Raw genomic sequence first — 15,281 nt, forward strand, 5'->3', positions numbered from 1 at the left:
TTTCACTTTATTCAGAGGGCTACAGACAGAGATGGAGTCCTTTACTTTGCTAAAGAGTATAATGGCAGTGCATCTCTCAGATTTTACCTGTAATCCCATTGTTCCGATCCAGTTCCAGAATCACTTGCTCTGATATCCTGAAATTACTTGTTAATTGACTTACGGAAATTGGGGATCTGATTTGGGTCCCTAAGCTTGTCGATTTTACCAACAACCAAAGAAATTGTCCTGACAGAGTAAATGTAGTTAACGAGTTCCCCAGGTTCATTTCCATGGCAATCACACAGAGCAAGATGTACAAAAGGAGAGTGAATGCTCCTCTACTGTAAACATGAAACCAGGCTGGACAAACTGGAGAAAACGTTTTTTAACCTTATTCTCTGCTAAGGTGATCGTGGTGAGTAAGGACTAAGGATTCTTCCCCTTTTGAAGTCATATTACTTGTCAGATTACCATTTTTCATAACTGGATCATTTGTTTCAGAGCTTAGATCTGAAAATGTATACCTTTACTCACCTTTAACTTTGGAGATGTTTACCAACTACTTGTTTCTTATTTTTATTTTATTTTTTTAAAATTAGTATTTACATGGTTAGAGTCAAATCAAATGTCCGAGCACCTATGTCCTAGCACTTACCTCTGTGCATCATATATAGTATAGCATAATTCATGATGTGTTCTGGCGGGGCTGTCTTCAACTAAAGAAAACTGGGTGTAACTGGCATTTTTAAAAATTAAAGAACACTTTTATGCCGTATGCTTTTAAAAGCCCTTTCGGCAAAAACCAGAAAAACAATATCGCTATAAATACGCTTTTAAAAGCCCATTCTTCAAAGCCAGAAACATAGCAACAACATTGCAATAAATAACATACATTTCAAAAATGTTGTTTGTTCAAAAAGCTTTACATAAATGAACATCAATACAGGTATAAACAAGTAAAGAAAAACACAGATAAATGGGGAGGCAGTGAATTGTTTTTAGACCTGCTAAAAGTAGTAACTGCGCGAATCCGATCATATTGCAGAGTGCGCCTGACAATTACTGTACTTCTACTCAGAACAGTGGGTTGCCTTAGGTCGTGCGCGAACGTCAGAGTCGGAAAGGAATGGTTCAACTAAACAATCGACTGACCGCCTAAAGGGAGTAAGTGGAATCACATTCATATTTTGTTGTATGTGTTACATAATTGCAGATCCTATTTAGGAAAAATCAAGGGCCACCTAGATGTCGCATGCATGCAAAATGATTCCAAATCTTACGAAAACCATGACATTTAATTTCTTTGCACTGATTGTTACATTTGATTCTTGGTAACCTGCTGAAATAATAATAAACCATGATTATGGTGAGGTTTTGTGTAAAATGTGTAGCCTACTGTTTACTGTGGCACCAAAGCTGTTAGAAATACAGACAATGCAATTTTACAGTAACTGAAAGTGCACACTGGCAAGTACAGAGGAGTTAACATAAGTACAGACTGTGTGTAACCATTAAATACATCATAATTGCATGTAGTTGGTTTTACGGTGATCGTTTTTACTGACATGTTTCGTTAGCTATTTTATTTTCATGCTTGGTACAAAGCACAGTATTTGAAAGAAAACGCCGGTCTCCCGTTGTTTATGGCAAGAAAGGAGATTTTAAAAACTGCTTGATAATAAATGTGACGGTTAAAACAATTATAGGACATGACGTAGTTTTGTTCATGCAATCTTAAGCGTATTCAGAATTCGAAAATAAATCACCTGCATTAGTTGTAATTGAGTTATTCAGTCGATATGTCCGTTTTTTTTTTTTTTTTTTTTTACTTACAGGACAAAGAAAAGCAAAAGTAAAGCAATAAATAGAAGAATTAAACACATCTGCTATGAACTCCCTGAATTCCACCCTCCCTCTAAATACAACTTTTGTGAGTCCCCCATTTTTTTTCCTTACTGGTTTGAATAACATGCGCCATGCCAAATACTACTATGTTTTCCTGTCCTTTATTTTTGTGGTCTCTGTTTTGGGAAACTCCTTTGTCATGTTTATTATATACACAGAACGCAGTTTTCACACACCAAAGTATATGGCTGTTTTCAATTTGGCTGTAGCTGACTTGGGTGAAAGTACTGCTCTTATTCCAAATTTAATTGCAATGTTTCTTTTTGATTCACAATACATCTCCTTTGACGCTTGCATGGCAAACATGTTTTTTGTGTTTTTCTTTACCTGTTTGCAGTCTCTCAGTCTTACCCTTATGGCCTATGATAGATTGGTGGCAATATGCTTGCCACTGAGATACCATGCCGTCATCACAATGCAAGCGATGGCTGTGATATTAACAGTGGTGTGGGCATATGATTCAGTTTTAATTATTTTAATGGTGGCTTTGATTACCAGATTGTCTTTTTGTAAATCCATTGTGGTAAAAAGCTACTTTTGTCGAGATGAGTCCATATATAGTTTGGCATGTAGTGACAATTCTATGAATCATGTGATATCAAGACTTAATGTGACATTATTTGTTTATATACCCTTTCTTTTGATTGTACTGTCTTATTTTTTTATTGCTGGTGCACTGTCTAAAATAGCTTCATGGGAAGGGCGATTTAAAGCCATTAAGACTTGTTCTGCACACCTAATGCTGGTGTCTTTACATTACCTTCCAGTAATAGGCATGTACATTACGTCACTAACTTCAACCCTTAAATCTGAAGCGAGCATAATGAATTTGTCAAGTGTAAAGGCCGTTACCCCCATGATGAACCCAATCATTTACGTGCTGAACACAGAAGAGGTTAGGGTATTCTCTAAAAAACTTCTAAAAAACAAAAAACAAAAAAAAACAAAACTGCAACAGAAATAAAAAAAAAACTAAAAAATGGAACAAATTCATATTACAAGACTTTTGCTTTTAACTGTATCACAAACTGCGGTCTGTGAAACCAGAGGTGGAGGCAGCAGTTACAATTAGCCTTAGCCTCTATTGAAATGGTTGCAAATGTTAAGAAATTCTCAAAAAATAATTTTCCAAACCAAGAATTAAAAACCAACCGTTTTTAGTCTGCTATGTCGGTTAATTTGTTTTGTGGAACCTTACGTTTTAAGTTCATTTAATTATTATTAGTTTTTACTGCTTAATGTTAAAAGCGTGATGAATTATACATGTTGCGTCTATTGATCATTCACAAATGATTCCCTTTTGAATTTCTGCATTCTGTTCTTGTGTTGCTTGTTCAACATTCAATTTGCTTAAATAATTTAACGTAGCATCACTAAAATGTTAACTGCCAACGGTCAGAACCTTTACAGTACTAGTCTTCAATGGAGACATTTTACTTTTTACGTATGGGTAAAGTACTTTCTCTTAAAATATTTTAGAAACTTGAGGCAATCAATGGTAAATTCCATGTTCATTTAATGTTTCAGTTCAAAACAGAGTCTGTCTTGCAACAACAAAGATAATGGTCAAATATTGTTTGTTTCCTGTCATGAGTTTCCACCCACTTGTAATACATGTCTTATTTGTTAAGAGTTTCTAAGAAATAACCAAGTGATAAAAATTCAATTTCTCTGATCAAGCCTATTATTAAAATGCACCCCAACTCAATGATTCTCAACCACAATACTAGTGATGCCTACGTGTGCTGGCTTTAATTCCAATCACTGTTGCAATCTCTGAAGTAATTTATTATTAGGTGCTTTTCATGTTTAGAAGGATCATTTGCCCGATTATACCACTTTGCACCCAATTTAACAGTCAAGGTCCAATTTTCAAATACTAGTGCTAACTCAAGACCCAGGCAAATTAGGGTGTGTCAAATTAAATTTAGGTAAAAAATGGAACAAATTCATATAACAAGATTTTTGCTTTTTACTGTATCACAAACTGCAGTCTGTGAAACCAGAGGTGGAGGCAGCAGTTACAATTCCTTAGCCTCTATGGAAATGGTTGCAAATGTTAAGAAATTCTCAAAATATAATTTTCAAAACCAAGAATCGTCAGTTTTTAGTCTGCTAAGGGACATTAGGCAGGATTACTTTATGGGAGGAACACAAATCGAATGTGCTCAATTTTAAAAAGACCTGGGAGCAATGTTTGATCAAAGCCTTTCAAGTTTTAGGCACAGTGTGCTATAGCAATAAAAAAAAAGGCAAACAGGATGCCACAATATAGCCAAAAGTATTGATTTATAAATCCAAGGAAGTTATACTTATTTTATGTAATACATTTGTTAGACCACACTTGGAGTATTGTATGCAGTTCTGGGGACCATACTACAAGAAAGATATAGAGACTCTGGAAAAGGTTCCTAAGAAGAGCAACAAAACTGATTCCTCACAAAGTGTACGTAAACTTTTGACCCAGTGAAAATCTGATATAGTACATAAAAGCTGAAATAAATCTGTCTCTTACCTATTATTTTGAAATGACCTCTTATGGAAATAAAGTACATATCCTAATAGACTTAATACATGAAATGTATGGTAACATGAAAAGTGTAGAGTTGTGAAAAATTGAGTTTGAATGTCTTTAGCCTAGGTGAATGTAAACTTTTGGTCTCAACTGTATTGGCGGTCACTGCATGACAGAGGAGAAACAGAAATGCACTTTTTCCTCCATTGTGAGAATTTTGCCTGCCTGTGGGAAACATTCCAAGATCACATCATAAATATATTGCCTGAATTTGCCACCTAAACCCTGAAAAAACATTTAAAAACAAACTCTCGACGCATTTCAGCATTAAGCTTTTTTTTTTCTGTTTGACTCCCTGACGAAAGCTTGATGCTGAAATTTTATTTATTTATTTATTTTTCATTTTTATTTAACCTTTATTTACCCAGGGTAGGTTCGCTGAGCACGGATGCTCTTTTGCAGAAACGCCCTGCTTCACACTCATACACATTCACACCTGGGAGCTGCCCAGTACAATCACAATCCTCTATTGTTGGCCACTGAGCAGCTCCACTGGAGGGCGAGAACATTTTTTTAGCCAATTAAATCAGGGGATGATTAGGTGGCAAGTTTTTGCGAGAGCCAGGACACCAGGGAACCCCCTACTATTTGCGAATAGTGTCATGGGATCTTTAATGACCACAGTGAGTCAGGACCTCAGTTTTAACGTCTCATCCGAAAGATGGCATCTCCTAAAGCACAGTGTCCCTGTCACTGCACTGAGGCACTGGGGTTTATTTGACCAGAGGGAAGATTGCCCCCTGCTGGCCCACCAACACCACTTCCAGCAGAAACTCAGTATTCCCTGGTGGTCTCCAATCCAAGTACTAACCAAATCCACACTTAGCATCAGCCAGTCGGCAGGAGCAGAGTTTGTGGTGGTATGGCTGCTGGCAAATGCGTCGGAGTTTGTTTTTAAAGGTTTAATATGACCAAGCCATGAAAATAAAGGCATTTTAATTGTTAAAAAGAGAGTGCCTTGGAGTTTTCTTTGATTTTGATGTCTATACGTATCCCATCCAAGGAGCACCTCAAACAAACTCAATTTGAGTCCAGGAAGCGCTCATACCCAAACATTTTTTGAGTATTTATACAGTATGTGTTTAAACCTATAGTATGTCTGTGTGTTTACGCCTGCTCTGTTTTATCCCTCAAGAGCATTACAGAAAGCCATTATTCAATTGAAACCTCAATATTAAATTAATAGCTCAGTAGGACACAAATGCCCAGGGAGCAAGCTGAGTTCTGAAACCACTGGTGAATAATTATTATTTGCTGGAGGGATTTGTATGTTGAAACAGAGGCCAAACTAACGAACAATAAAGTGTTTCAGGAGGAGCCAGCAGTTTTTAAAGCTGTAAATGTAATAATAATGTTTGCAGTATACACTATGTTTAAGTGGACTGATCCTTATTTTATTATTGCCTTATTCAGAATTTTAGCCAGTTGACTCTAAGACAAAAGGCTGCAGGAATTAAGCCTGCTGAAACCTTTTGGAGACTTCAGTTAAAAATGCTTTTTATTATAAATATAAAATGAAAGTGTTTTTTCCCTCTTCACAAACACAGCTGGGCATGTTTCTAAACTAACTTTTCATTTACATGTTTATAAATACAGGCCACACTGTCAAAGGATGTCCTGATTTCAGTGTGACACATCCAGGTGTACAGTACACATCCCAATTTCTGTCCATGTGACCATAGGTACCTTATGTTAAATCTGCTTCCACACTACAGTCTGTTTCTCTGAGGGTCAGCTGAAACAATTTAACATTTTGATCCTGTTTGGGTGCAAAGCTTTGTTGTATATGATTGGTCACAGGTCAGGTCACTAAAGCTGCAAATCTGTGAGTGACTGTTCTAGTGATAGGGAATTAGCTACAAAAGTTTTCCTGGTGTTCCTCATCTCTGCAACGGAAAAACAAAAGGCCTTAAGATCTTTGGAGTCCACATACTTGTAGCAATCCTAATATGTGCGTGTATACAGCAGCAAAGGGGCGTCCAGCTCCATATTAATGCCCATGGTTTTGGAATGAGATGTTCAACAGTACATATGGGCATGATGTTCATGTGTCCACCTACTTTTGGAAATGTAGTGTGTGTATATATATATATATATATCTACACACACATACACACACACACACACACACACACACTCTTTCAAACACTCCCCTACGGCAGGAGGCTGCGGTCCATCAGGACCAAAACCTCACGACACAACAGTTTTTTCCCGACTGCAGCTGGCCTCATCAACAAGGCCCGGGACCCCCACTGACACTGTCTGTTATCCTGACCCCCACGGACACCAAACAGACAGCACCTGTACTTACTCTAACACTTTGGCTTACCAGACCCGTTTACGGCCATCGGAGCTAGTTTACTAGTAGCTCACTGGTAGCGTATTTGCATGTAAGACCGTTGGACGAGTGAGAAGTATAGATGCAAATCCCCCCCTTGGACTCAGGCAACCCTCTAACTTATTACACTGGCTTTCTGGCTAACTGATAATTGCCTTAAAAATGAAAACTATTGCTTTTGCAACTGTATAATCTTTGCAGGAAACCCAAAGATTATGTGTGAAATGATAAATCCATTCTCTATCATTTGACATACAAACCCCACGTAATATTGTTTCATGACGTTCACATTTTGATGATACCCCTGCCTAAAACAACACTCTTCAAACCTGAAACAGTTGTCTACCTTCTTTAAAAGAATGTGCAAACAGCAACATGAAATAACTTCTTTTTATTGCATAGGCGCATCAAATTGTTTGAATCCTTTGGGGTAAAATACTAAAACTTACACTCCAGAAAAGATATATTGATTCTTGGTTATCAAGCTAATTTTTACAAAATGTACAAGTGTATATTTGCAACTTAACATAAATACCGGTTGTAAAATAGCTACTGTAAATACGTACATAAATACATACAATACTTCATTATCCCCATAGGACATTTTCCTTGCAGTATGTAACATTCACATTACAGAAACAGACATTTATACTAAGAAACATACAATCAGTCACACTACAGAAAGGGGGTGAGGGGGATAAACAAAATAAAAACAGATAAAAATTAGAAATATTTAGGCCTATTAATTACATATCGAATTGTACAAACCTATCCAGACATATGTTTGCCCCATTAATGTACTGTATGCTTCTGGGTCAAATAAAGTTTAGCCAGATAAGTACAATTGTAACAATGTAAAATGATAAAAATCGTATTTGTTGATCACAATCTTCGAAACACCTTGGAGAAAGTTTAATAAATTGTGAAACTAGTTTTTCAAAAGTGCACGGACATAATTTCTCTGACACAGTTTACTTAGCCAATTTCCATGCCGTGATACAAATGGATAGTAATTGGCAGATATTGTTCGTTGGACATTAGACTTCACCTCATGCGGTGCCGACCATTTTATTTGCATGCTCAGTACTCGACCTAAAAAGCCAGCCTCCCTTTGGTAAATGGACTGCATTTATATAGCGCTTTACAATTGGTGCCTCTTTTGTTGTATGTGTTACATAATTGCAGATCCTATTTAGGAAAAATCAAGGGCCACCTAGATGTCGCATGCATGCAAAATGATTCCAAATCTTATGAAAACCATGACATTTAATTTCTTTGCACTGATTGTTACATTTGATTCTTGGTAAGCTGCTGAAATAATAATAAACCATGATTATGGTGAGGTTTTGTGTAATATGTGTAACCTACTGTTTACTGTGGCACCAAAGCTGTTAGAAATACAGACAATGCAATTTTACAGTGCCTGAAAGTGCACACTGGCAAGTACAGAGGAGTTAACATAAGTACAGACTGTGTGTAACCATTAAATACATCAGAATTGCATGTAGTTGGTTTTACGGTGATCGTTTTTACTGACATGTTTCGTTAGTTATTTTATTTTCATGCTTGGTACAATGCTCAGTATTTGAATGAAAACGCTGGTCTCCCGTTGTTTATGGCAAGAAAGGAGATTTTAAAAACTGCTTGATAATAAATGTGACAGTTAAAACAAGTATAGGACATGACGTAGTTTTGTTCATGCAATCTTAAGCGTATTCAGAATTCGAAAATAAATCACCTGCATTAGTTGTAATTGAGTTATTCAGTCGATATGTCCTTTTTTTATTTTTTAATTTTTTTACTTACAGGACAAAGAAAAACAAAAGTAAAGCAACAAAGAGAAGAAAAATTAAACACATCTGCTATGAGCTCCCTGAATTTCACCATCTCTCTGAATACAAGTTTTGTGCGTCCCCCTTTTTTTTCATCAATGGTTTGAATAACATGCGCCATGTGAAGTACTACTTTATTTTCCTGTGCTTTGTTTTTGTGGTCACTGTTTTGGGGAACTCCTTTGTAATATTCAGTATATACACTGAGCGCAGTTTTCACACCCCAAAGTATATGGCCGTTTTTAATTTGGCTCCAGCGAACTTGGGTGAAAGCACTGCTCTCATTCCAAATGTAATTGCAATGTTTCTTTTCAATTCCCAATACATCTCCTTTGACGCATGCTTGGCCAACACGTTTTTTGTGTTGTTCTTTACCTGTTTGCAGTCTCTCAGTCTTACCCTTATGGCCTATGATAGATTGGTGGCTATATACTTGCCATTGAGATACCATGCCATCATCACTATGCAAGCCATGACTGTATTGTTAACGCTGGCGTGGACATATAACTCATTTTTAATTATTTTATTGGTGGCTTCAATTACTAGGTTGTCCTTTTGTAAATCAATCGTGGTAAAAAGCTACTTCTGTGATCATGGGGCCATATATAGTTTGGCATGCAATGACAATTCTATGAATTATATGATATCAAAAGTTCATATGATATTATGGATTTATGTACCCTTTCTTTTGATTGTACTGTCTTATTTTTTTATTGCTGGTGCACTGTCTAAAATAGCTTCATGGGAAGGGCGATTTAAAGCCATTAAGACTTGTTCTGCACACCTAATGCTGGTGTCTTTATATTTTCTTCCAATAATAGGCATCTTGATTGTTTCACTAACCTCAACCCTTCAGCCTAATGTCAGGATATTTAATTTGTCAATTGCAAAGACCCTTACACCCATGCTGAACCCAATAATTTATGTGCTGAACACAGATGAGGTTAGGGAATTCTCAAAAAAACTTTTCAAAACAAAAATAAAAAAAGCAGAGCAGAAGAGACAGAGGTGCCTGCGTGCAATAAGGAAAACCCTGGCAGAATAAGGCTATAGCAGCATAGCTAAGGCAAACAGAGGCAGGGGCCAGCGCAGCCATGAGGGCAGGCTTGAGACAGTCATCACCAGACCATGACCGGTTCAGCTTAACAAAGCATTACCAATGATGATCCAGTGACAGCACTAACCGCTCAGTCCACCAGAGACTCTATAGCTATGCCCGCCACCCACTCCTGCCCCTCAAATATAGGAGAGATTAAAAAGATATGTTTTGAGCCTAGCTTTAAATAAGGTGATAGCGTCTGCGCCCCGAACATGGGCAGGCAACTTGTTCCACAGGAGGGGAGCACGATAGGAGAAGGCTCTACCACCTATGGTACTTTTAGCTATTCCAGGAATAACAAGGAGGCCTGCACCCTGCGAACGGAGCGTTCGTGAGGAAATAAATGATTTACTTATTCCTTATAAGTACAAAGGGGCAAGCCCATGTAAGGCTTTAAAAGTAAGGAGTAGTATGTTATAGTCTATTCGGAATTTAATTGGCAGCCAGTGAAGCGATGCTAGCACTGGGCTGATATGTTCGAATCTCCTTGTTCTGGTGAGAATACAAGCTGCTGCATTTTGAATTAGCTGGAGCCCTTTCAGAGAGGAATTTGCACATCCAGACAAAAGAGCATTGCAGTAATCTAATCTTGAAGTAACAAAAGCATGACCTAGCTTTTCTAGTTAGATATAATAGATATAATTCCCTAGAAGGTCATTATGGCATCTGACATGGCCTTACCCTGTACAGGGTATCAATAAATGGTAATAGTTTACATTTAGTTCGTGCAGAGCAAGGCTCAATTCTCTTTTATATTGAACTGTTTGCATGGTTTTAAGATGGCAGCATACTATTAATTATTTTGATAAATTCAGCAGATAAAAGATAAATTGGACCAGCGCAATATATTAAATATATACATCACATAATAATATTTGTACCCCAAAATGAGAATCAAAGTGATTTGTTTGATTTGTGACCGGTCTTTTTTGTCTGTTTGTCTTAACCTGTTTGTGTATATATGGACACTCAGTCCGGAATAAAGATTGATTGATTGATTGTGGGTAGCTGTATGCACAGCAGTTATCCATGACTTGTTATATTCCCATGTGCATACTGTATATATATATATATATATACACTCACTGGCCACTTCATTAGGTACACCTGTTCAACTGCAAACTGCAGCCGTTAACACAACTATCTAATCAGCCAATCACGTGGCAGCAACTCAGAGCATTTAGGCATGCAGACATGGTCAAGACAATCTGCTGAAATTCAAGTTAAGCATCAGAATGGGGAAGAAAGGTGATTTAAGTGGCTTTGAATGTGGCATGGTTGTTGGTGCTAGACGGGCTGGTTTGAGTATTTCAGAAACTGCTGATCTACTGGGATTTTAATGCACAGCCATCTCTAGGGTTTACAGAGAAAGGTCTGAAAAAGAGAAAACATCCAGTGAGCGGCAGTTCTCTGGGCGAAAATGCCACGTTGATGGCAGAGGTCAGAGGAGAATGGCCAGACTGGCTCGAGCTGATAGAAAGGCAACAGTAACTCAAATAACCACCCGTTACAGCCGAGGTATGCAGAAGAGCATCTCTGAACGCATCTCTAATGAAGTGGCCGGTGAGTGTGTGTATATATATATATATATATATATACATTTTTGAAATGTATGTTATTTATTGCAATGTTGTTGCTATGTTTCTGGCTTTGAAGAATGGGCTTTTAAAAGCGTATTTATAGCGATATTGTTTTTCTGGTTTTTGCCGAAAGGGCTTTTAAAAGCATACGGCATAAAAGTGTTCTTTAATTTTTAAAAATGCCAGTTACACCCAGTTTTCTTTAGTTATATATACACACACACACATATATATATGTGTGTGTGTATATATATATATATCCTGTACTTAATAGGTGTGCAGACATGTTTGTGAATTAATATCCCTGTAAAACCACTTACTTTGCAAAATGGCAACTTTTGTAGCTTACAAAAGTTTGATTTCACAGTATGACAGAAAAAACGAAATTCAGGGAAAATTTTTAATTGACAGTAGGAGTTGACAATGCTTATTTATGTATATTTTTCACTTTATTCAGAGGGCTACAGACAGAGATGGAGTCCTTTACTTTGCTAAAGGGTATAATGGCAGTGCATCATCTCAAATTTTACCTGTAATCCCCTTGTTCCGATCCAGTTCCAGAATCACTTACTCTGATATCCTTAAATTACTTGTTAATTGACTTACGGAAATTAGGGATCTGATTTGGGTCCCTAAGCTTGTCGATTTTACCAACAACCAAAGAAATTGTCCTGACAGAGTAAATGTAGTTAATGAGTTCCCCAGGTTCATTTCCATGGCAATCACACAGAGCAAGATGTACAAAAGGAGAGTGAATGCTCCTCTACTGTAAACATGAAACCAGGCTGGACAAACTGGAGAAAACGTTTTTTAACCTTATTCTCTGCTAAGGTGATTGTGGTGAGTAAGGACTAAGGATTCTTCCCCTTTTGAAGTCATATTATTTGTCAGATTACCATTTTTCATAATTGGATCATTTGTTTCAGAGCTTAGATCTGAAAATGTATACCCTTACTCACCTTTAACTTTGGAGATGTTTACCAACTATTTATTTCTTATTTATTTATTTTTAAATTAGTATTTACATGGTTAGAGTCAAATCAAATGACCTAGCACCTATGTCCTAGCGCTTACCTCTGTGCATCATATATAGTATAGCATAATTCATGATGTGTTCTGGCGGGGCTGTCTTCAACTAAAGAAAACTGGGTGTAACTGGCATTTTTAAAAATTAAAGAACACTTTTATGCCGTATGCTTTTAAAAGCCCTTTCGGCAAAAACCAGAAAAACAATATCGCTATAAATACGCTTTTAAAAGCCCATTCTTCAAAGCCAGAAACATAGCAACAACATTGCAATAAATAACATACATTTCAAAAATGTTGTTTGTTCAAAAAGCTTTACATAAATGAACATCAATACAGGTATAAACAAGTAAAGAAAAACACAGATAAATGGGGAGGCAGTGAATTGTTTTTAGACCTGCTAAAAGTAGTAACTGCGCGAATCCGATCATATTGCAGAGTGCGCCTGACAATTACTGTACTTCTACTCAGAACAGTGGGTTGCCTTAGGTCGTGCGCGAACGTCAGAGTCGGAAAGGAATGGTTCAACTAAACAATCGACTGACCGCCTAAAGGAAGTAAGTGGAATCACATTCATATCACTTCATATTTTGTTGTATGTGTTACATAATTACAGATCCTATTTAGGAAAAATCAAGGGCCACCTAGATGTCGCATGCATGCAAAATGATTCCAAATCTTATGAAAACGATGACATTTAATTTCTTTGCACTGATTGTTACATTTGATTCTTGGTAAGCTGCTGAAATAATAATAAACCATGATTATGGTGAGGTTATGTGTAATGTAAAAAGGTTGACTGTGCCGCCAAAGCTGTTAGAAATGCAGACAATGCAATTTTACAGTGCCTGAAAGTGCACACTGGCAAGTACAGAGGAGTTAACATAAGTACAGACTGTGGGTGACCATTATATACATCAGAATTACATGTAGTTGGTTTTATGGTGATCGTTTTTACTGACATGTTTTGTTGGCTATCTTATTTGCATGCTTGGTACCAAGCTCAGTATTTGAATGAAAACGCCGGCCTCCCATTGTTAATGGCAAGAAAAGAGATTTTAAAAACTGCTTGATAATAAATGTGACGGTTAAAACAATTATAGGACATGACGTAGTTTTGTTCACGTAATCTTAAATCTGTTTTCAGAATTTGAAAATAAATCACCAGCATTGATTGTAATTGAATTATTCAGTCTATTTGTTTTTTATCTATCTTTTTTAATTACAGAATAAAGAAAAACAAAAGTAAAGCAACAAATAGAAGAATTAAACACATCTGCTATGAACTCCCTGAATTCCACCCTCCCTCTAAATACAACTTTTGTGAGTCCCCCGTTTTTTTTCCTTAATGGTTTGAATAACATGCACCCTGCCAAATACTACTATGTATTCCTGTCCTTTATTTTTGTGGTCTCTGTTTTGGGAAACTCCTTTGTCATGTTTATTATATACACAGGTCACAGTTTTCACACCCCAAAGTATATGGCTGTTTTCAATTTGGCTGTAGCTGACTTGGGTGAAAGTACTGCTCTAATTCCAAATGTAATTGCAATGCTTCTTCATTCACAATACATCTCCTTTGACGCTTGCTTGGCAAACATGTTTTTTGTGTTTTTCTTTACCAGTTTGCAGTCTCTCAGTCTTACCCTTATGGCCTATGATAGATTGGTGGCAATATGCTTGCCACTGAGATACCATGCCATCATCACAATGCAAGCGATGGCGGTGATATTAACAGTGTTGTGGGCATATGATTCAGTCTTACTGATTTTAATGGTGTCTTTGATTACCAGGTTGTCCTTTTGTAAATCCATTGTGGTAAAAAGCTACTTTTGTCGACATGAGTCCATATATATTTTGGCATGCAATGACAATTTTATCAATCATGTGATATCAAGACTTAATGTGACATTATTTGTTTATATACCCTTTCTTTTGATTGTACTGTCTTATATTTTTATTGCTGGTGCACTGTCTAAAATAGCTTCATGGGAAGGGCGATTTAAAGCCATTAAGACCTGTTCTGCACACCTAATGCTGGTGTCTTTACATTACCTTCCAGTAATAGGCATGCACATTACGTCACTAACTTCAACCCTTAAATCTGATGCGAGTATAATGAATTTGTCAAGTGTAAAGGCCGTTACCCCCATGATGAACCCAATCATTTACGTACTGAACACAGAAGAGGTTAGGGTATTCTCTAAAAAACTTCTAAAAAACAAAAAACAAAAAAAAAAACAAAACACAAAACTGCAACAGAAATAAATAAAAAAAACAAAAAAATGGAACAAATTCATATTACAAGACTTTTTTGCTTTTCACTGTATCACAAACTGCAGTCTGTGAAACCAGAGGTGGAGGCAGCAGTTACAATTAGCCTTAGCCTCTATGGAAATGGTTGCAAATGTTAAGAAATTCTCAAAAAAAAAATTTTCAAAACCAAGAATCAACAGTTTTTAGTCTGCTAAATCGGTTAATTTGTTTTGTGGAACCTTACGTTTTAAGTTAATTCAATTATTATTAGTTTTTACTGCATAATTTTAAAAGCGTGATGAATTATAAATGTTGCGTCTATTGATGATTCACAAATGATTCCCTTTTGAATTTCTGCATTCTGTTCTTGTGTTGCTTGTTCAACATTCAATTTGCTTAAATAATTTTATGTAGCATCACTAAAATGTTAACTGCCAACGGTCAGAACCTTTACAGTACTAGTCTTCAATGGAGACATTTTACTTTTTACGTATGGGTAAAGTACTTTCTCTTAAAATATTTTAGAAACTTGAGGCAATCAATGGTATTTGATCAAAGCCTTTCAAGTTTAAGGCACAGTGTGCTGTAGCAATAAAAAAAAGGCAAACAGGATGCCACAATATAGCCAAACGTATTGAGTATAAATCCAAGGAAGTTATACTTATTTCATGCAATACATTTGTTAAAC

The 15,281-nt window shown here is 36.6% G+C and overlaps 1 protein-coding gene and 1 long non-coding RNA gene across 4 annotated transcripts; both read left to right on the top strand.

Moving 5' to 3' along the window:
• The first annotated feature begins 34 nt into the window (after positions 1–34).
• On the top strand, positions 35–8,742 carry LOC118210365 (olfactory receptor 1-like). Of its 3 annotated transcripts, none has more exons than XM_035386493.1 (3): positions 35–397; positions 1,061–1,146; positions 1,818–3,018. In XM_035386493.1, exon 3 carries the CDS (start codon positions 1,871–1,873, stop codon positions 2,849–2,851), a length of 981 nt encoding a protein of 326 aa, XP_035242384.1. In that variant the 5' UTR covers positions 35–397; positions 1,061–1,146; positions 1,818–1,870; the 3' UTR covers positions 2,852–3,018. The 3 variants fall into 3 exon arrangements, 1 of the variants encoding a protein (XP_035242384.1); XR_004761841.1 differs by lacking the exon at positions 35–397 and adding an exon at positions 8,609–8,742 and having other exon boundaries at positions 642–1,146; positions 1,818–1,912; XR_004761842.1 differs by lacking the exons at positions 35–397; positions 1,818–3,018 and adding an exon at positions 8,609–8,742 and having other exon boundaries at positions 642–1,146.
• A 3,115-nt stretch (positions 8,743–11,857) lies between these two features.
• On the top strand, positions 11,858–13,697 carry LOC118210368. Its single transcript, XR_004761844.1, has 3 exons — positions 11,858–12,151; positions 12,809–12,894; positions 13,566–13,697. It is a non-coding gene; the product is annotated as an uncharacterized LOC118210368 (long non-coding RNA).
• The last annotated feature ends 1,584 nt before the right edge of the window (positions 13,698–15,281 follow it).

This window comes from Anguilla anguilla, chromosome 12 (genome assembly GCF_013347855.1).
Source record: "Anguilla anguilla isolate fAngAng1 chromosome 12, fAngAng1.pri, whole genome shotgun sequence".
In the NCBI taxonomy this organism is placed as follows: Eukaryota; Metazoa; Chordata; class Actinopteri; order Anguilliformes; family Anguillidae; genus Anguilla; species Anguilla anguilla.

Excerpts from the sequence above, each read along its gene's own strand:
- LOC118210365 (XM_035386493.1), top strand. The coding sequence starts at position 1,871 with ATGAACTCCCTGAATTCCACCCTCCCTCTAAATACAACTTTTGTGAGT.